The sequence below is a fragment of the Aedes albopictus genome, chromosome 1, assembly GCF_035046485.1.
Source record: "Aedes albopictus strain Foshan chromosome 1, AalbF5, whole genome shotgun sequence".
NCBI lineage: Eukaryota > Metazoa > Arthropoda > Insecta > Diptera > Culicidae > Aedes > Aedes albopictus.
Window position 1 is genome coordinate 216494828 of NC_085136.1, and position 21054 is coordinate 216515881.

The 21054-nt window shown below is 37.0% G+C and overlaps 1 protein-coding gene across 1 annotated transcript in view; it reads left to right on the forward strand.

Moving 5' to 3' along the window:
• The first annotated feature begins 377 nt into the window (after nucleotides 1-377).
• The window catches only part of LOC109400059 (enolase-phosphatase E1), a 41607-nt gene continuing 20930 nt past the window's right edge, over nucleotides 378-21054 (forward strand). Inside the window, exon 1 of the mRNA XM_062846229.1 lies at nucleotides 378-809. Coding sequence (XP_062702213.1) covers nucleotides 717-809 — 93 coding nt within the window. The 5' untranslated portion in view covers nucleotides 378-716. The remainder of the gene's footprint in view (nucleotides 810-21054) is intronic.

Sequence of the window (21054 nt, forward strand, 5' to 3'; positions counted from 1 at the left end):
AATTCATCTCACTGACGGATGACTTGAATTCAGCTCACATGAATCGCGGGTTTAGACGGGGCAAGTGAGACGATTTCGTTTGACTTGAATGAAAAAGTTCAACATGTTCAACTTTCGTTCAAGTCAAGTGAGTTGCTCATGTGAGATGAATGGTGGTGTTTACACGTTCAATTCGCATTCAATTGGGCATTTTCCATTGACATGAATCAAGTCACTTGCACTGTCTAAACCAGGCATAAAAGATATGCCGCCTGTTTCTCCCGCCGAAAACCGAAACCGCTTTCAAACCGCAAAATTTACGCTCCCTCTCTCCAACCGGTTCGGTTCTCTCGCGCCGCGCTGGTAACCCCACGGTGGCTTGCTCTGCTGCTTCGTCAACCGCTTGCGCCGCGTTCAGTCTGTAGAAAGCCATCGACCGGTCAAGCGTCTAGTCCCCGCAAGTCTCGTTCCGCTCAGAATTTCTCTTGTAAAACAGCTCCGTGGTGTGAGTGAAATTTGTTGGAAGCTTCTGCTTTGTGTCGCGTACTGCCAAATCGAAATTCGGAAGTAAATCCGCTTTTCTTGCCTCTCGAAAAGATAGGAAATTGGGTCTGAAGTTCCAGCGAAAATCTGCGACTTCGGTATCGATTTTTGTGTCCGGTTTCTCGAGTGTGTGATAGTGTTGAACGGATTTTTCCCCGTGAGTGCGTTAGCAGCCAAGCAAGCAAGAAAAAAAGATGGCAGCCGTTAGTTTCGACGAGAAAGTCCTTGCCGCAAAGAAAATCATTTGCGACATTGAGGGTACCACCTCTTCCATCAGTTTCGTAAAGGTAAGTTGTAGGTTAGTTTTGGGTCCGGTGCTCTTTTCATTTACCGTTATCTGAAGTTGGGGTATTTAGTGTAAGTGCCCCTTTTTCTAAGCCGGATTGTGAAAAAGCTCGGTCTGAGATGCAATTTACACTTCCCGGCTTCCGGGAAATGTGCTAAAAGTAATGAAAATTTCAAGCCGGATTTGCGTTCCCACAGAAGGGAAAAGAAATCTCCCGGCTCCAGCCATGTGCAGGGTCGTGTACATGTTGCAGGAAAATGGTGGAACACGTCGATTTTTCGTTAGCTGCAGCCTGCAGCAAATTTCTCTCGTCGCTGCTGTTGGGGCCGTCGTATCATCGATCGGCTTGGGGCTCCGGCTACGCCGCTTTTCGCTGAGTTCTCGCACTCACATTGGCAAACGGTTCTTTTATTTTTTGCTCTCATCCAAACAGCTCAAACAATAAGAACCCCAACACTGGCGCCCACTCTTCGTGCATACCGCTCTTCTTCCAGCTAATTGACAGTATTATATGCAAACTGGTTCGCAATTTCAATCTAGAACAAACATGAAGATTCAAGAGAAAATTTGAAACGATATGCTAATCGCCCTAGGTTTGCGTTTACCGGCTTTTTGGAAGCTTTCCAAAAAGCTCCGGCCGGAAAGCATTTTTGCAGTGTCCGCGAACGAACACCTGCGTTGCGTCGACGATGGACGTGTTGCTAGTACGTTGCTAGATGTATATCGTGGCGCAGTTTCTTCCGCGTAGTGGGCGTATAATGTTGAGTTTCCACAGGTGGAAGAATGGTATGTTTAAAACGTTACATTAATAATTATCATTGTAATTAACTAACTGTATACCTGGCTTTAACCATCAAATAGATGCTTATATTGGAAGCCTCAAAGCGTATAGTTCGATTGGCAACACTGATAAACAATTTTGCTGCTGCCGGCACTCGCACTCACACTATCCAAAATCTCCCGTTGCGATGGGGATGTGAGTGTCTCGTCTCGTCTGCTTGCTCTTCCGCAACTTTATTGTGTGTGTAGAATGATTAGATTTTTGAACTCTTGTTGGTCGGATGCACGACGACACGGATGCAAAGCTTGAATGTGGAAATTCGCAGTTCACACGCTTAGGGTTCGGTGTTCTTTGTTCCGACACATAGCGAAGGTTATTTCAAAAATTTAAAAAGTTTAGCAAAAATTGTGCTTTTGTTCAAAAAGTGGAAGTTGGAGTGCTAAGTAACCAGTTGGGCCGGAGTTCCTAAATTTGAATGATGCACACGTGCATAGTAACATAATGACACCTTTCCGATGTCGAACAAAAATCGTCAGAAATAAATTACCTATGCTTACACTGAGGATACTGTTCGTATGTTTTTCATAGTTTACATCTTATGAATCAGTTATTTTTATTTTTTTTCATCATTTCATAGTTCTCGTGTTCAGTGTAGAAAGGCCTAACAAGCGAAGTATTCAATTGGCTTCTTTAGCGTTGTTGCGATAATTCCATATTATGAATCTGCATGCCAAACTGAGCCGAAATCCAAATTTTCATAAATTTTGGTGCCCGGGAACCTATTTAAAAATCAGTTTGAAGTTTGTATGGGAGCGATTTGTCGAATCACCCCTCGTCGCATTTTGTACTGGGTGGAGCTGTCAAACAGTTACCCAGCTGTCAAAAGGCGATTTTGAAAAATCTATTTGAAATTGATTTTAGGTACCAAAATAAAGTTCTAAAAATCTGCAAAAAATCATAGTGGCTCAGAAAAAGGTGCTCTTTCGTATAAAATTAAAAAATCGATACATTTTTCTTAATTTAAAAACCCAATTTAAAATTTTCTGTGGTACCGTAAAACGGGTATCTTTGATGATGCGGGTAACTTTGATAGTGCGACAGGCGTTGTATAGTTTATCTTATAACTATGATTCCTTGAATGAGTTAAGAAAAGTCAAACGTAGATAAAAACTATACATATGAAAGTCCATCTTAGAAGGATTTTCATAAAAACCAAGTTTATATTAAACTTGTTGGACAAACATTTTAAAATAGTGATATTTTTGTCATTTGTCAACCCCTTCAAACAATCTGCTTTACAACAATTCAATAAATGGCCTGCTGTACTCGGTAGATCTATTATAGGGTATCGCGCCACTTGGGCGGTGGCTTCTATATTCGTCTGTTTTCCACTATAACTCAGTAAATTTTGAACCAATTGACTTGAAATGTTGTACACGGGTAGATACTATACCAATCCCACCACATTCCAAAAATTGTGTCAATTGGTTCAAATTTGACTGAGTTTTAGTGAAAAACAGACGAATATAGAAGCCACCGCCCAAGTGGCGCGATTCCCTAGTAGATTCCATTTCTAATCTTGAATCTCTTAGCAAAGTGTGTTTATGCAAACTCGAATCAATTTTGTAAATTGGAACATAAATCTCCATACATCGATAAACGCCTATAAGTATGCAATGCCCTTGTAACTTCATGTAGTTAATCTGTTGTCTCAAAAATTTCTTCATTAAACATTCAAAAACAATCCAAATAAGGAGAAATCACCATGCATAGCACGTAATCATGTGTTGATGTACCGTTACACAATATATTTTCACAAAGATAATTTTTGATAGCCTCACTGTGTTTTAAGTACTCCACATATACCGCATTTAGTTCACCACTGGACTGCGAACTGCGACTTCTTTAGTGCGAAAACGTAAATAAAAGTGCGCGATTGCATCCAATCAAGTTGATGTCTTCGGCGCACTAATTCTTCAATCTATGGTGAACAAGTGCTCTGAAGGCACCGAGTTGATTTGATGCAATCGCGCACTTTTATTAACGTTTTCGCACTCGTGAAAACTAGTGCGATAGTCCAGTGGTGAACTAAATGCGCTATAACTTACTTTTAAATAAATATAGAATTTTGTAAAAAAAAAATCCATATAAAAATTCTATCTGTTATCGAGAGACGAACCAGCCGAGGGCTGAAAGTCTCTTAAATAAAGACAAATCAATCAACAAGCTATTTTACGAGACGTTCTACCGGTGGGCCGCTCATTGTTGTTGTTTACATTTGATGTTTTTGTTTTCGCGAAATTAAGCATAACATGTGGTGAACGCCAATCAGATTTTTGCTGGCAGAGATGTTTCGTTTTCTAATGTGGCATGTATCAATCCCCCGAGCTGCATGATGTCACTAACAGATGAAGAAAACATTCCTGCGGTCTACGGATATTAATTATAGTGGACGAATTGACGCATTTTTGCAGATAAATGAACCCCGTTTATTGGATGGGCCTGTATCACATGTTATGTAGAAATCCTCTACATAGAGATAAGCGGAAGTTACATATGTCGATTCGGCAACGCTGTTCATTTTGTTTACATCAGCTGCCAACACTTGCTGCAAAGCTAGATGTTCAAACTTTGTGCGTGACTTCGTAGTGGTTCAAGTTATTTTGTTTACATTTTCTAATTATGGTAGATTTTTTTTTTCAAAATTTTGAAAAAAAAAATAGCGGAGCAATCGATGAAATCTGAAATTTATTGCAAAGTGTTAAGCTAAACATATCGGCAGAAATGAAGCAAGAAGCAGCAATGAAAGTTTTTTCGAGAAGTGCAGCAACAAAAGTTTCGTCATAAGCTTGAGCTTTTGAAAGCAGAATTAATTAAATTCTATCTTTTTACTAAACTTACATATACCGTCAATTTCTCGATATTAAAAATAAATAATTTTAATTTATTTAGTTCGGATTGCAATACCGTTCAATCGACGCCTTCTTACGAACGATCAGCCTGTTCATTTGGCTCACACTTTGACAGTTCTTTCTGCACGATTGGCTTACAATGGCCGCCTCCGCAGATCTCTATAATGTAGGATTACTAATGTTATGCTAGCAAAATGTAAATAAATGGGCCCACCGGTTGGACTTCAAAACTGGTAAACATTAAAAAAAACAGCTGATTTGAAACGTCTCATAAAATGCCTTATCAATTCTATCTGTTATATTTCACACGACTTCCATGATGAAGGTTATACTTCTAAAATTTCAAACTGTGATTATGTATAGGGTTCGTTCAAATATTACGTAACGCTAAAGGGGGAGGGAGGGGGTCTAGCGCCGTGTTACGCTTCATACAAAATTTCAAAATTTCCCATACAAAAGTTGTTACGTGGGGGAGGGAGGGGGTTTAAAATGGCCAAATTTAGCGTTACGTAATATTTGAATGAACCCATACAGTTTCTTACCGATTTTGGCAACACAAGGTGAATTTTATGTTGCCAAATTGGGGTGTTGCCAAAATCGGTATTTTTTTTTGTGGATTATATTCAACTTTTATATGTACGTCAATTTGGCTTATATTTTAAGCTAGCTGTACCCGGCAAACTTTGTCTTGCCTACTGCGTTTTTTGACGTTTCACGTTTCTAGCCAAGACCAAGTCCCCAGCCAAAATGTTAAATATGGACTATTCACAAGTTATAAAACGATCCCTGTAGGTGACGTTCATAAATTACGTCATAATTTGTAAAATTGTTGATTTTGGAAAATTCAATGAATTTTGATTTTTGGAAGATGAGTAAGGCTAAAATATAAATATATTTATAGCGCATTTAGTTCACCACTGGACTATCGCACTAGTTTTCACGAGTGCGAAAACGCTAATAAAAGTGCGCGATTGCATCAAATCAACTCGGTGTCTTCGGAGCACTTATTCTCCATAGATTGAAGAAATAGTGCGCCGAAGACATCAACCTGATTTGATGCAATCGCGCACTTTTATTTACGTTTTCGCACTTATAATGTCGCAGTTCGCAGTCCAGTAGTGAACTTAATGCGGTATACAAACACAAACGATTTTTCGGTAAAAATTTTTGGTCAAAATTTTTTGTTGCCGAAATCGGGTGTTGCCAAAATCGGTAAGAAATTGTTGCCAAAATCGGTAAGAAATTGTTGCCAAAAACGGGTGTTGCCAAAATCGGTAAGAAACTGTATTTTAAGATTTAATGTGTTTTTCAGGGCATTATCAAAGTTACCCCAAAATGAAAATGTGATTCTCGCTCATATGAAACATTTTAAGTCACCCAAAACATTTAAAATCATTGGATCTTGCAATGGATCATTGACGCCGACTTTTCCGCTACTCACCGCATCAAAACAAAAGCGCCACCGTATATGGACAGTAACACAGCGGCTTGTTTAGTTCATAGCGGCTGTTTTAGTTATTTTAGTGATCCATTGGGGACTACGAAGGTGATGATTTTGTTTGCGGTTTTCTGTGAGAAAGTGAAGGAGGGAAGATTTTTAGCTTTTTTTCATTCATATGTACTCCCATAAGAAACCCCGTAGGAAGAAAGAGTGTTTCCCGGCTCATCAACCTTCGTAATCGCGAATTGCAAATGATAACTGATACCCCAGTACTTGTTTAAAAATATAAAAGTAGTTATGTACATGGAAAATAATAAAGATGTTTGCTGAAAATCAAAGTTACCCCGTTTTACGGTATCTAAAATTAGTTCAATCAATAATTGATTATTGTGCTACACGATAAGTGGTGTAACAGGGTGTAATTAGCAGTTTATTAGTTACAAAACTTGCTCCGTTCAAAGAAACGAAGCAACTACACGTAGAAAACGGAAGAGGGAATCGGTTTAATACGTGTCACTGGGGTAAAACGACCCACCTCAATATTTCCCTGATAAAAATGAATCGATACCGTAAAATGGGGTGCTAAGAACTCATGGGGTGTTAAGGGATTCATCTTCAGACACTACTTTGAAAAATCGCCAAACCGTTTGCAAATTGATTTACTTAAACCAAATTCGCTTCAAATGTGTGTTGGAAATAAAGGCATACTATAAGGATTAAAACTCATGAAAATACGCTTTTAACTGGACACTAGACATCAAAAATAGAACGGCATTGCTTTTTCTCAATTTCGCTGCCATAGAAACATTCATTTGTGAGGTCAGAAATATTATTAGGAAAATATGTGAGTACTCGTAAGTAGAGTGACTGGAAGGGAGAGTGGCGTCTTGTTTCGATTTTGACAGGTCTCCTGCTCGTTTGGAACGCGCGTTTGTATGGATTTGACAGCAATTTGACACATGATCTTTGTTCCAATTTTGACATTGACGCCACTCTAAGTTAAAGGCACTCTACTCGTAAGGTGTTCTACAACTCATTTCAAACGAAACTAAGGTAAAACATTTGATCTAACTACGGTGGTTTTCGAACACCGACATTTTTTGTGAAAAAAGTCTAGTTTCCTAAACTGGTGGGGTGTTAAGGGATGAAATTTCTCATATAACTATTTTATTTGTATCATGAAGTTTTCAGACGATTGATTCATTGTATAGCAGTTACTATTCTGAATGGCGTATTGCGGATTTCATTTTGGGTCATAGACATCCCAACAGTTGCTATGGATGATAAATTCAACTAATACAATATGGATTAAAAAAAAAACAAGTGTTAGATTGATACATATAATTAGAAAATTGGCCAAAAGCTTAAACTTAATGCCGCAGTAGTCCCCTCTTTACAGAAGTTTGTATTCTTTAGGTGTTTTGTTATTTTTAACGAAGGCGTATTTTTCAAAACAGGTTTTCCTTCTGTTTTCTTATTTAAATATTATTAATGATTGGTGCTAAAACGTGACAGCTTTTTGAAAATGTGGAATATGCTCACTTGTTCCATATATTATGTAAACCAGACTGCCACTAACTCTTGCAAACGAAAGTATTTATGAAGATGACTCATGGCTACTAGAATATCTCAGAATTTAAAATACGACCTATCAGCGGTGCTCCAGAGTAGGAATATCAGCATTGAATAAACATTTTACACCCTGGGCCATCTAATGATGCTTGCATATAAAACATTTCAATATAGATGAGTTTTTAAGTGAACGAAAAACTATAAATACACATCCTTAGTTAACAACCTGTTGGTCAGACTGAATAGTTTGTTACTCTAAATAGTAACTGTGAATAATGTGTTTGTTCAAAATTGAAGCCACTCAGGTACAATTGGGTTTTTAAATTTAGAAAAATGTATTGTTTTCTCCATTTCATACGAAAGACCATCTTTTTCTGAGCCACTATGATTTTTTTTTAAATTTTTAGAACTTTATTTTGGTGCCTAAAATTAATTTCAAAGAGATTTTTTGAAATCATCTTTTGACAGCTGAGCAACTGCTTGACAGCTCCGCCCAGTACAAAATGCGACGAGGGGTGATCCGACAAATCGCTCCTATACAAACTTCAAATTGATTTTTAAATAGGTTCCCGGGCACCAAAATTCATGAAAATTTGGATTTCGGCTCAGTTTGGCATGCAGATTCCGAATATGGGATTATCTCAACACCGCTAAAGAAGCCAATTGATGGTACCTATTTTTTTTTTCAAATTTCGAGGCTTTACTTAAACAAATATATACACAAGTAGATGACAATGAAACTGTCCCTGCACCTTCAGAACTATGGTAATCTTTTTCGGTGGTGTTCAAGAAATAATACAGTCACAGTTTACAATTAATCAATTTTTACCTTTCCTTGAAATATAAGAACTTTTACATTCATTACCTTAAATTCCTTAACACCCCATTTTCAAATTTTCCAAAAAATCGCACATTTTCTTAAATATCTTCAATTTCTCCAAAAAATCGTCAAATTTTTTGATCTATATGCGTAGCAGACAGCAAGACAATGATCGGACTGCTTTTCCTGAAAGTTTCAAGAAGGAGAACCCATAAATTAATGGGGACGAAAATTTTTTCCTTCCCTTAACACCCCATTTTACGGTAGCATTTTTTTCCTTTTATCTTGTTAACCAATAAACGTTTGAGTTTAACAAATTGGCCTCCTAAAAGGGGGTTAAGTTTTATGAAATCTCATTTCGTATTTTAGTGATTGAGTCGTTCCAAATAAAATTTAATGTGGGATCGGGGTAGAAAAATTCATTTTATCGTAAAATTTACCAAAAAATTGATGATCAAACTGATAGGGAACTGGTATTTCCCTTTCAAACTTCCTAATTTTCATGACATAAACTCTACTTTTAATCGCCAATAGGCCAGGGGAAGTAAATGAATGAACTAAATGAATTGACAAAATAAACAATCATGCGCTTTTTCTTTCTATGACTTGCTTGGCATTTTGTGGATTATTATTGCTTGGTTTTGGAAGGTATGCGATTCACTATTAAGCCTAAAATATTTTGCATCTGAATAGCATTGATATTGTCAAATCTGTACCAACACCCTAATCCCACACCAAAATACCCTTTTCCCACAGACAAACAGACATAACACTTCGAACATTTTTCGATTTCAATGCTAAAAGGACTGAGCTTGGCCGACCATCAACTAGATGGCGGTAGTGGGCAAACGTCAAATTCGAGCAAAAACGATGCGAGCGCCACGGATGGCCAGTTGGCCAGCTATCAAATTTTTAAATAGACCGTTAAATTGATGTACGATGGGAATCATCAGAGTGTTACGTATGTTTGTCTGTGCTTTCCCTATTGGTGATTTGATGTTGCATGAAGAAGAAGAAAAGCGATGATGTTTTGAAAAACCCTATCCCTATAACACAGGGGAAAATTTTAAAATGCCTCTATAAAATCTAAAACCAAATCTAATTAATAACGGTTTGATGTACGGTGTTAGACTTTGGACGGACTAGGGAAGTGGAACCATCTCGGCAGGGGTCCTATTTTGGGCACTTTTCTGCTATAACTCAGCCAATTCTGACCAATTTTTGGAACGCGATGAGATACGTATAGAATCTAGCCGTGTACAAAATTTCAAGTCAATTGGCTTGAAATTGACTGAGTTAAAGCGAAGAGTGCCCAAAATACCGGCCGCTGCCCAAGTGGTTCGCTACCCTACATATTGAACGTATACATTTAAATTTAACATTTTTTTTTGATAAGGTACTTAATTTGTAGTCCATCCAAAGTCTTACACCGTACATCAAACCGTTTTTAATTAGATTTGGTTTAAGATTTTATAGAGGCATTTTAAAATCTTTCCCTGTGTTATAGGGATAGGGATTTTTCAAAACATCATCGCTTTTCTTCTTCTTCATGCAACATCAAATCAACAATCCCATGGCGTTTGTGTGGTCAGCAAAGACTATTCAGACATTATCCCTCCTTATCATCGACTTTAGGCTGACTTGCGCTCTTATTGCCCCACCAAATGCTGCAAAATGAAAAATGAAATTCAAAAATTTTAAAATTCAAAAGGCAAAATATTTTGAAAAAGCGTATAAAAATATTACATGGGACGATTAAGTTAAATATCTTGGAGTGCTGTTCGACAAGAAGTTGAAGTTCGACAAACATGTAAACTACATCACTGGAAAAGTCGATCGGTCTACAGGCCTGGTAGTGAGTCACTTTTTAGTGATTTGGTCACTATTTTCGAGTCAGTCACTAAAAAGTCACTATTTGCATGAAAAAGTCACTAAAGTCACTTTTTTCAGTAAAATGGTCACTAAAGTCACTATTTTCGTAAATATGACAATATTTAGAAGATCATATAAGAATTTTGGTAAAACAACAATGCCAAAACTGCTGCACAAATTTTCCCTTAAAACATTGTGTTTAAAAAATTTCGGCTGCGCCGCTTATTACATAATTTTTAAGTCGACCTTTAGCTACAATTTTTGGATATTTTTCAACTAAACTGAAATTATGCACGGAAAAACAAACGAAAACCAAAATGTCAGTACTAGTAATCCTACATTATAGAGATCTGCGGAGGCGGCCATTGTAAGCCAATCGTGCAGAAAGAACTGTCAAAGTGTGAGCCAAATGAACAGGCTGATCGTTCGTAAGAAGGCGTCGATTGAACGGTATTGCAATCCGAACTAAATAAATTAAAATTATTTATTTTTAATATCGAGAAATTGACGGTATATGTAAGTTTAGTAAAAAGATAGAATTTAATTAATTCTGCTTTCAAAAGCTCAAGCTTATGACGAAACTTTTGTTGCTGCACTTCTCGAAAAAACTTTCATTGCTGCTTCTTGCTTCATTTCTGCCGATATGTTTAGCTTAACACTTTGCAATAAATTTCAGATTTCATCGATTGCTCCGCTATTTTTTTTTTCAAAATTTTGAAAAAAAAAATCTACCATAATTAGAAAATGTAAACAAAATAACTTGAACCACTACGAAGTCACGCACAAAGTTTGAACATCTAGCTTTGCAGCAAGTGTTGGCAGCTGATGTAAACAAAATGAACAGCGTTGCCGAATCGACATATGTAACTTCCGCTTATCTCTATGTAGAGGATTTCTAGTCAGTACTAACCGTTCAACAATTGGAAAATTACCCTAATTGGAAGAAGTGAAGATGGATTTGCAGCTAAGATTATAGATGAACTTCTGAATTACTATACTTTTTAATAATATTTAACACTGCAATATTCCTGTATTTAAAATTTCAGTTTATATCACCCTATATTCACGTATTCAAAAACTGGTTATGATTAAATGTGTGAAATAAGTTTATCGGATCGAAATACAATAACACACAGTGCATTGCATTCCCCTGGTTTGGTTTATCTCGAGTTTTGGTTTATCGGAAGTTTTCAATAAATTTTAGAGTTTGCAGAACAATTTCTGTTACAAATGCGAGATAAATTTCTGATGAAATTACTGGAGGTAGTTGTGACGTCATTTGTTTAGCAGCTTTTCGCTGAAATCCGAAAGAGTTTATGGTGAAGTTCATTTTAGAGTTTCTTATGAAAATCTCCATGCACGTGATAGTGATTAAAAATTTGGTGGAGTTATTTCAAGAGTATTATGTATTTGAAATGAATCCAGAAGTTTGTTCAAAACATTTATTTAAGAATCTTTTGTTCATCTCTGAGTTCATCGATCAAACTATTTTTGCCAAGAATCCATAAGTTTCATCAGAACTTTAATGATTCATCCAATTCCAGAAGTTCCCCCAACATATTTTAGGCTACATTTTTTTAGGAGTGCAGTATGAAATCTTCAATATTGCAGCGAGAAGTTTTTCGAGGCATTTCTTGTTGTGGCGTATGCCAGAGCTTTTATCTAAAATCGTTTTAAAATCTCTTCTAGAAATTCAGCATTTTTAATCGATTAAAACCACCAGTCGAATTTATTGCATAGTAAAGGAGTAATTGTAAGATTGCAACTGAAAACTATCATAATAAACTTTTGAACTACTATTCCAATTGCAACAACTGTTACAACAACTGTTATGGAAAAAAACAACAGCTTTCCAATTGGGGTTTTAAATTATTTTTAGATTTTATATGCAAGAGCACTATGATTATTTCAGATTTTTAAAACATTAGTTTGATACCTAAAAACAATTTCAAAGAGATTTTTGAAATCACCTACTGACAGCTTTGCATCTGTTTGACAGCTCCGCCCAGTACAACATGCGACGAGGGATGATTCGACAAATCGCTTCCATACAAACTTCTAACTGATTTTAAAATAGATTCCCAGGCACCAAAATTCATGAAAATTTGGATTTCTGCTCAGTTTGGCATGCAGATCCAGAATATAGAATTATCTCAACAGCCAATTGAAGGTTATTGAATAGAAAGAATTGATTGCTGCCCGCATCCATATTTAGGGATTAGGGAAAACAAGAATAATTCTTCTGAGGCACGAAATTTCTCAAAAAATGCCATAAAAGTTTAAACATTAATTGATTCCGTGTTGCATTGATTTTCCAGAATATTTCTGCATGAGTTGTGTCAGTTGTTTATCTCGGGAATCTATCAGTATTGTGACCTTTAGGACCATTGAAAAACATGAGTGGGCGAATTTCTGCGCATAATTTCTTCGAAGAAAAGGAAATTTTCTTGCTGATGGACAATATAAAAAAATCGAATAAAGTTTACATTGGAATTCGGCCACAGTAATATAACATTAACAATGGATTCATTCAGTCTCAGCAGTCAAATTTCATGTGCCGTCAAGGCGCCATTCACCGTGGGGGCTCCATTCACCGTGTGCCTTCGAATATTTTTTCATTATTTCCATATTATGATTGAATGATATGACAATTTCCCTTCAATTTCACCAATACAATGTTGTATTGGTGAAATTGAAGGGAAATTGTCATATCATTCAATCATAATATGGAAATAATGAAAAAATATTCGAAGGCACACGGTGAATCAGGGTGTCTACTACCTGGAAAAACCTGGAAAACCTGGAATTGTCAGGGAATTTTACTCGACCTGGAAATATCCTGGAATTCTCAGGGAATTCCGGTGACAATCAGGGAATTTCTGTGTTTATCATTTTAATAAAAAAATTTCAGTTAGAAATGACTCAAAGCGAATAAAAATTTCGGCTGCGCCGCTACTACCTACCCGCCCGTTAAATATTTTTCATCAGATATTCATTACCCTTGACGTTTAAACTAATTTGTACTTTTTCCACAGCAATCTCCTATTTTATGTTTTACCTATTTCGGAAAACTGAGTCGACATGCTTTCATTGTTAGGATTTTGAATTCCCAAATCTTTCAATCTATTGCAGCGTTAAATATCGGCTTAGTGACTTAAATTGGAGAATTTATTGAAGTTTGCCTAACAAATTTGCAATGGCCTGTAGAAAATACCTGGAAAATACCTAAAGGAACTTCAACATGCATTTTGAGCGTAGTTCCTGAAACTCCCGCAGAATATTATTGATCAGTTGGAACTCGTGGCGTATTCGATGTTAGTATTTCTAGCGAAATTAACTAGATGACTTCTGGAAGATTTTTTAAATATTTTTCTGGCCATTTCTGAAACGTTTTTAGAACAATTCATAAATGATTCTAAACAATGTTTGAAAGTTGCTTCTGAGCTCCAGATATTCTAACGAACTCGAGAGAAACTATTTTCGATGGACATAATGCAATAGTTTTGGAACATGGTTGCCAACTTATTAGTACCGTAAAACGGGGTATCTTTGATAATGCGGGTAACTTTGATAGTGCGACAGGCATTGTATAGTTTTTCTATGGTTTAACTATGTTTAACTATGATTCCTTCAACCAGTTAAGAAAAAGGCAAACGTAGATCAATTCTATACATATGAAAGCTCATCTTTGACGTATTTTCATTAAAACCTAGTTTAAATTCAACTTTTTGGACAAAAAATAAAAATTGTTAATATTTTTGTCATTTGTCAACCCTTTCAAACAATCTGCTATACGACTTCGTTACAACTATTTTTTCAATGAATAGACTCTTATTCTCGTTAGAATCATCATAGTAGATTCCAAATCTGGCCTTGAATCTCTTAACGAAATGTGTTTTTACGAAATGGAAGCAGTTTTGTAAATTGTGACATAAATCTCCATACATTGATAAACGCCTAACAGTATGCTATGCCCTTGTAATATCATGTAGATCGGTGATTCCCAAAGTGGGCGAAATCGCCCCCCAGGGGGCGAAAATCAGACCGAGGGGGGCGAAAAAGTGAAAAACCAAAATTGGGGGGGGGGGCGATTTTTGAAATAATTAAAAAAATCAAAAGTATTGAAATACTAGTCTAGAATGTCAACTGAATCATTAAAAATCCCCAACATTCCAAATTTTGTTGTTTCAAAGATTATTGAAAAATGTCTTGAGATCGACTAAATTTTACAGATTTTTTTATGTTTATGAGGACTTTTCATCAAAATTCCAAGAAAAAAAAAACACAAATAAGACTGCTATATGAATTTCCTAAATAATTCCTAGGAATTATGGAGATCTAATATTATACATATTAAGAAACTATGAAGAAACTTTTATAAAAGATTATGAGAGGAACCGTTTTTTACTTGATGATGGATTTCAGACTCTAGTTTAATTTAAAAACACTTCACTAATACTTTACTTTTGCAAAAGAAAATAAAAAATGAATAACTCTTTTAAAGAAAAACTAGAAAGGACGAGCAAATTCCTTTTAATTCTACTACTGTGCTTATCTTCGGACAGATAGGCCTATTTCGTCTGTGACTTACAGACTTCTTCAGTGTCAAGTGCTCGACTGAAGAAAACCTCGCATTCGTTGTGGTATTTATACTAGGAGTGTATGTGTAGGTACGTGTGTGGGTAAAAGTGTAGGTATAAAAATGTAGGTACAAAATTGTAGGTACATATTTGTAAAAAAGGGGGTGTATCTGCCTGTTAGAAAACAGTGTGTCAATAAGATACCTAAAGCTAGGAAAATTCCTACCGATTTGGTGGGTAGTCAATTGGTGTTTGTTGTGTTATTTTTTTCTGCCGATTTGGTAGGTAGTCAATTTGTATTTTGTGTATTGTGTAATGTTTTGTGTGTGTTAGGTAAAAATTTAAACAGCCACGTGTACCCATTGCCCTGATCCTTGTTAAGTAGTTTTTTATTGTTTTGTTTGTAAATTTCTAAACTTTCTGCAACATCAAGTTTCCATGGGTTTGTAATGTGTCGTAAGAGTTTAATATTTGAAGTATTCATAAAATGTCCTTCATTGAAAATATGTTCAGCAACTTTAGATTTAAAATGATGAATGAGTCCCTTGTCTGTGTCTTTGTGTGCTTTTGATACTTCCGTTATGTGTTCTTTGAATCGTGTGTTGAGTGTGCGTTTTGTTTGTCCTATGTATATTTTGTCACAGTGATTACATGTTACTTTGTAAACACCAGATTTTGTTAAGTTGTCCAACGGGTCTTTCGTAGATCCTAAGAGAGTTTGAAGTTGGTTAGCTTTGCTTGTGAAAACTAATTCAAAACCAAACTTTCTGAGAATTGGTCGGAGTTTTTTGGTGTCATTGTTGTAGTTCACAGTTATCCGTTTAAGTGTAGGTTCTGTCCGTGTCAGTGTAGTCAAAGAACGTCTGTATTGTTGTTGTGTCTTTTTGTTGATGATCTGTTGTATTGTTTGTTTTGTGTAACCGTTCAACTGTGCTGTTTCGAAAATGTAATTAAGTTCTTTCGTTTTTCCTGTTTCACTAAGTGGAAGTGTCTGCATTCGGTGTATCATGTGATTGAAGGATGCAATTTTGAGTTGATGTGAGTGATTTGATGAATTTGGAATAGTGCGTTGAGTGTGTGTCGGTTTTCTGTAAATTTCGAAGGAAAGTGTTGATTCTTGTTTTACGATGAGTAGGGTAATTCATGTATTTTGGACAGGCTGAGGACAACGTTGGAAAAATCGTCCCCTAGCTTCCTCAAAAAGGAATTGATTATTTTGCGAAGTTGCTATTACGCTTATAATATGATTGTTTTTGCGTTCCTGGTGATAAAAAGCTTAACGAACACATTTTAAGCTGAGAAAATCACAATTTCCAATCGCCTGTTAGAATTGCATTTTGGACACCGAATATATGTTTTGGACACCCTCAGGTATATATAATTTGGACAGGGTAATTATCTCCATGTTTAGCCATGAATACTGCTTTATCATAAAAATAGCATACATCAACAAATATTTTCTTGTAAATAATTAAATTTCTTCACTTAACAGACATCTATTTTGATAACTATTACAGTTTTTGTTAAAATCGAGAAAACATCGCCAGAACCACATAATACGCCTCCAAGTATACAATCGCGCAGCATCCCCATGTAGTTCGTCAGATGACCAAAATATATTTACAGTAGAAAACTTGTAATGTATTTTGGACACCACCTATTTTAGGCGTTCTAGATGAATGTTAAGAAATTGGCTGTCCAGTGCTTCTTTATTGAACAGTTTTCATTGCAATAAGGCTTTTAAATTTCTTACAATTATCAATTCAACGATTTTGAGGTGAATATTGTATGTGACTGTGAAGTGTATGTCGTCTTGCATACCTGTGCATTTGAGGGGTTTTGGTGAAAAATTTTACATTTTCGATAATTTTGAAGTAAATTCTTAATTGTTAAGCGTATTTTCAATGTAAGTCATCAGAATAGGGTCTGTTTGATCCAATAATCGATATTCAGAAGAATCTAATTCTATTAGCTCTCCAGAACAACACATACATCGCTGTGCATGTCCAAATTATATACATGTCCAAATTATATTTTTTGGACGTAGCCGGCGCCGTTATTGACATTACTAAAATTGAGAGCTCTCAAGCTATGCACATTGAGTATGATATGCTAGTCCCAAGCCCTATTCATTAGTTCTTTATGCAATTTCGATTGCTCTGGTCAATCACGGAGTAGCTACTACGAATTGTGCGCTCATCTACACTCAATGCTCATACTCATGATTCACAGCGAATCTACCCTATATAACGTACCGGTGTCATCTACTCAGGCACACTACACCGTAAAATCAATATACAACTACATTGACGTTCTTGAGTTGATTGGTTTGAAATTTGACGAGCCCTATTTTGCGGCTTTTTCGTCTTCATCTCGCACACCACCGTATGCAATGGCAGGTTCGCAACAAACAAAATGAATGTCTGTGTCTGTGGCGTTCATGTCGCGTACGGGTTCGAGCTGTGGATGTTGTAAATAATGTTTTGCACGTTTTGCTTCAGGCATTTTCTATAAAATTGGTAAGAGGCTGTTCATAAATAACATAGCGCACATTTTGGTCGTCTGAGACTCTCTCCCTCGTAGACCATACATTTTTTTTTTTAATTTTGTGGAGCGTAAACGTTGGCCCAGGCCTCCTAAAAGTCTACGTGGCTTATGAACGGTCCCTAATTTGGAACGGTTGGTGATCGGACAAACGCTTTTTCACCGTATCGCCTCCCAGTGCACGCCCGAGTGGAAAATGCATTGTACTATGAAGCTACTGCCTAACCTTGCATACAGTAGATCACGAGGCTGCATGTGAGCGAAAGTATACTCGGCATTGTCACGTATTATTTGAGAATAAATAATGTGATTGTTTCAAATCTTAAATCATAGAAATGAAATTGATCCCGTATACTCCCTAATTCATGCGACGCAATTCCATGTTCCAGGTCTAAAACCAAGGACATACATGCGTACACCGCGCCTTCTCGTGCCTTCCTCGTGATGATGGTTACCTGCACAATTTTTCATGCTCTCTTTCTGCGAATTCCAAACCATTGAACTTTCCGCTCGTTCGAAAAGTAAACCGGTTTTTTTTTTTAATTTTTAAAGACAGGGACGTTTTCCAAGTCTCCTCTGATTCTGCCATTCGTATGTTAGTGGCTCAGGTAAGCTTGGAACATCTTCCATTATTTTTTTTACATTTTTATAGTGTCTGGCGCTGGCGAGTTTCGCCACAATCAAGCGCATTAGGAAGAACGTACGATACCAATCTACAATCCGGTTCCTCTTGATTCCACTGGCAACCCGTTTCACCCTGTCCCCGTGTACACGCTCAATACCACACAACTCACATTTATCGCTGCATGTATTTCGGATCTTAAAAAAATTCGAGCCATATTTTAATTAGTGTCTGTTGTTTGTAGAACAATTGGTACTGAATTCCAATGTCGAGCATGTGTAAAATTCAAATTTCAAATAATATAAAAATAGTATTTTCAAATATTGACTCCATTAAAAATTTTAATTCTGTGTGGCTGATTTTAAGCGTGTCTTGGTCCAGTTGAGAGAGCTTAAGAATACATAAAACCAACAAGAAACAGTCTAGAATTGCGCACTGACGGTGTCGAATGCCGGTCGGCCGGCCGGCTAAGATCGACGTCTGTGTGTACAAACCGGTTTTGTAAATGAGCAAACTATCGGATTCTTTTCTTTTTCCGTCCCTTTTGGCTGGCCGTTGGCGGAGCGGGTGTGTAGTATGACGATTGCGAAGATGATCGAAAGACTATAGTGCAAAAAGGCCGGGGGAGGAGTGTACCGCATCTTCCTAATAAGGGACTGTTCATAAAATACGGATATGGTTTTGGCCATTTCGGAACCCATCTGACCCCTTCCTAGGATACTTTCATGCGAAGAAAATATTGAAAATTAGTGTGGAGCGTAGAATTTGATTAAACTTCTTCCGTTTTTAAAATTTATATATTCTATGAATGACCCACAATGATGACGATAAAGGCGCTTGCGCTATACAGATGATGACCGCATAACAGTCCCAAGTACTAAAATTGGCAATCGAGAAATTTACTTGCAAAATTTCAAGTGTTTTGTGATGTATAGGTAATGGTGCTCCCTTTTCTTGGATCTGTCTTTTAGACAGGTTTATCCATCTCGTCATGATGTTCGCTTTTCGCTCGGAGAGGATAGAAGGCTCTTTTACACTATCTGATTTGTCGGTCTAATGCCACTTAAATTTGTTTGAAATTAAATATTTAACGATGTGTTGAAAAATCCTCATGGCCGAGAATTCACAGAGATTTTCAGCCGAATTGGTCTATTTATAAGTAATCGAGTGAGGCTTCGTTTACAAAATCTCATTCTCCACTTTACAACCACGACGAAGAAATAGTCAAATGGGACAGTTATGCGTTCACCAGCAGTATACCCTCGGTTACATGCATTAATATTAGTCGATTACTTTGCTGGATGGCTTGGTTGGTTAGTTGTGCTAAATAATTTATACGATGATGCTAATTAATTTTCGAGTGGATACCGATTCGTAGAAGCATTCGGTTCTTGAGTGTAAGTCATTATATTAAAAATGTTCTTGAGAGTGTACCGCTCAGACATGGTAGAAAAGAAGCATCAGTTTTGGCCAGTCAGGTGTTATAGTCTTCTCTTCTTTTTTTCATGGCTCTACGTCCCCATTGGGACTTGGCCTGCCTCGCTTCAACTTAGTGTTTTTTCCACAGTTATTAATTGAAGGGCTTTCTTTGCCTGCCATTGTATGCCATTTTCCCGATTGGAACGGGAATCGAACCCGCCGTCTCCGGATTGGTGACCACTAGGCTAACTGGAGTGGAGACCCTGGCAATGGCTTGTCCCACTTTTAGCTGAAATTGAGTAAGAAAATATTTTTCGATTTCTGAGTAAGACCAACTCAGCCACTGAGTAGAAATTTTTCTCGGTGAACGTCCTACAGGTCTATGAAGCATTGTTCTGTAAAAAAATAATTTTCAAACATGACCACCAATTTTGATCTCCAAGAACTTCCGCGAGTAAACGCCTGATCTACAATGTACAAGCCAATGGTTTCTTGCTACATTACCTATGCGTTGTAACATCCCAGAGGTCTATTGAGCAAGTATTAATTTCTATGATATGCTAGGTCTAGGTCTTCCATGAACTTCCGCTAGTTAATGCCTTCAGATCTACAAGCGTACTCAATGGACTATTCTTACATGACTGATATGATGCAACATGCTACAGATCCATGGAGCATGGTTCTGTAGAGAACTACTTTCGAAAGATGATCTAGGTGCTCCAAGAACTCCCACGAGTAAAGGCAATAAGATCTATAAACATAATCAATGGTTTGTTGTTACATTACTGATACGTTGTAACATCCTTTCCGTCTAACATACCCCAGTCCGTGCTGGTTGTGGGGAGGCAGAGGTGCTCTCGGTCTTTAGTAGCAACAGCCAGTACACTCTAACATTCCTTTCCCTTCCCAACTGACTATAAGGACGTGGCCGGCGCCGATATTGATCAAAAATGTATGAGCTGCTTAAATTGCACTTTGAGAATAAGTGGAGTGTCCCAGCCCTTATTCATTTGGATCTCAGTGCAATCGGTACCAGCTCAGATCAATCACGGAGGAGCAACCATTGACATGAATATAGTCAGATTTGATCGATCGATCGTTTTTGATCGAAAAGTATGTTCAAAATGGGTATTAGTAGCGTGACGTTACAACGTTGTAACGTCACGCTACCAGTCTTCCCAAACGAACACCGAACTCGCCAAGTACTGCTGTACTCCGACTCGGTGTTTAAACCGCAACACACAAACCTGTACCCAAACGTGTACTTCTGTTCAAAGTTCGTTTTAAACACAAGTACGAACATATGTATGGATTGTATAACATTTCGCGGTAAACCACTTCGCGGTAACCCATTTCGCGGTATTACATTTCGCGGTTTGTACCATTTTGCGGTACGTCATTTCGCGGTTTGGATCATTTCGCGGTTTATAATTTCGCGGTCGATACCATTTCGCGGTACTGTTGAGAACCACTGGATTGGATAGTCCCCTTGCTGGTACGTTCCATTTCGCCGTTTTTACCCACTAAGGACATACATTTCAGAATTCATAACGAATCTAAACCCACATAGAAATATTGGAATCTAAACCCATACACTAAATTCTGTTTTTACGCGATTTTTTGTTCCGCGTAAAAAAAATCGTGTAAAAAAAGTTTTCAAAACTTTTTTTATCGGATCATCCT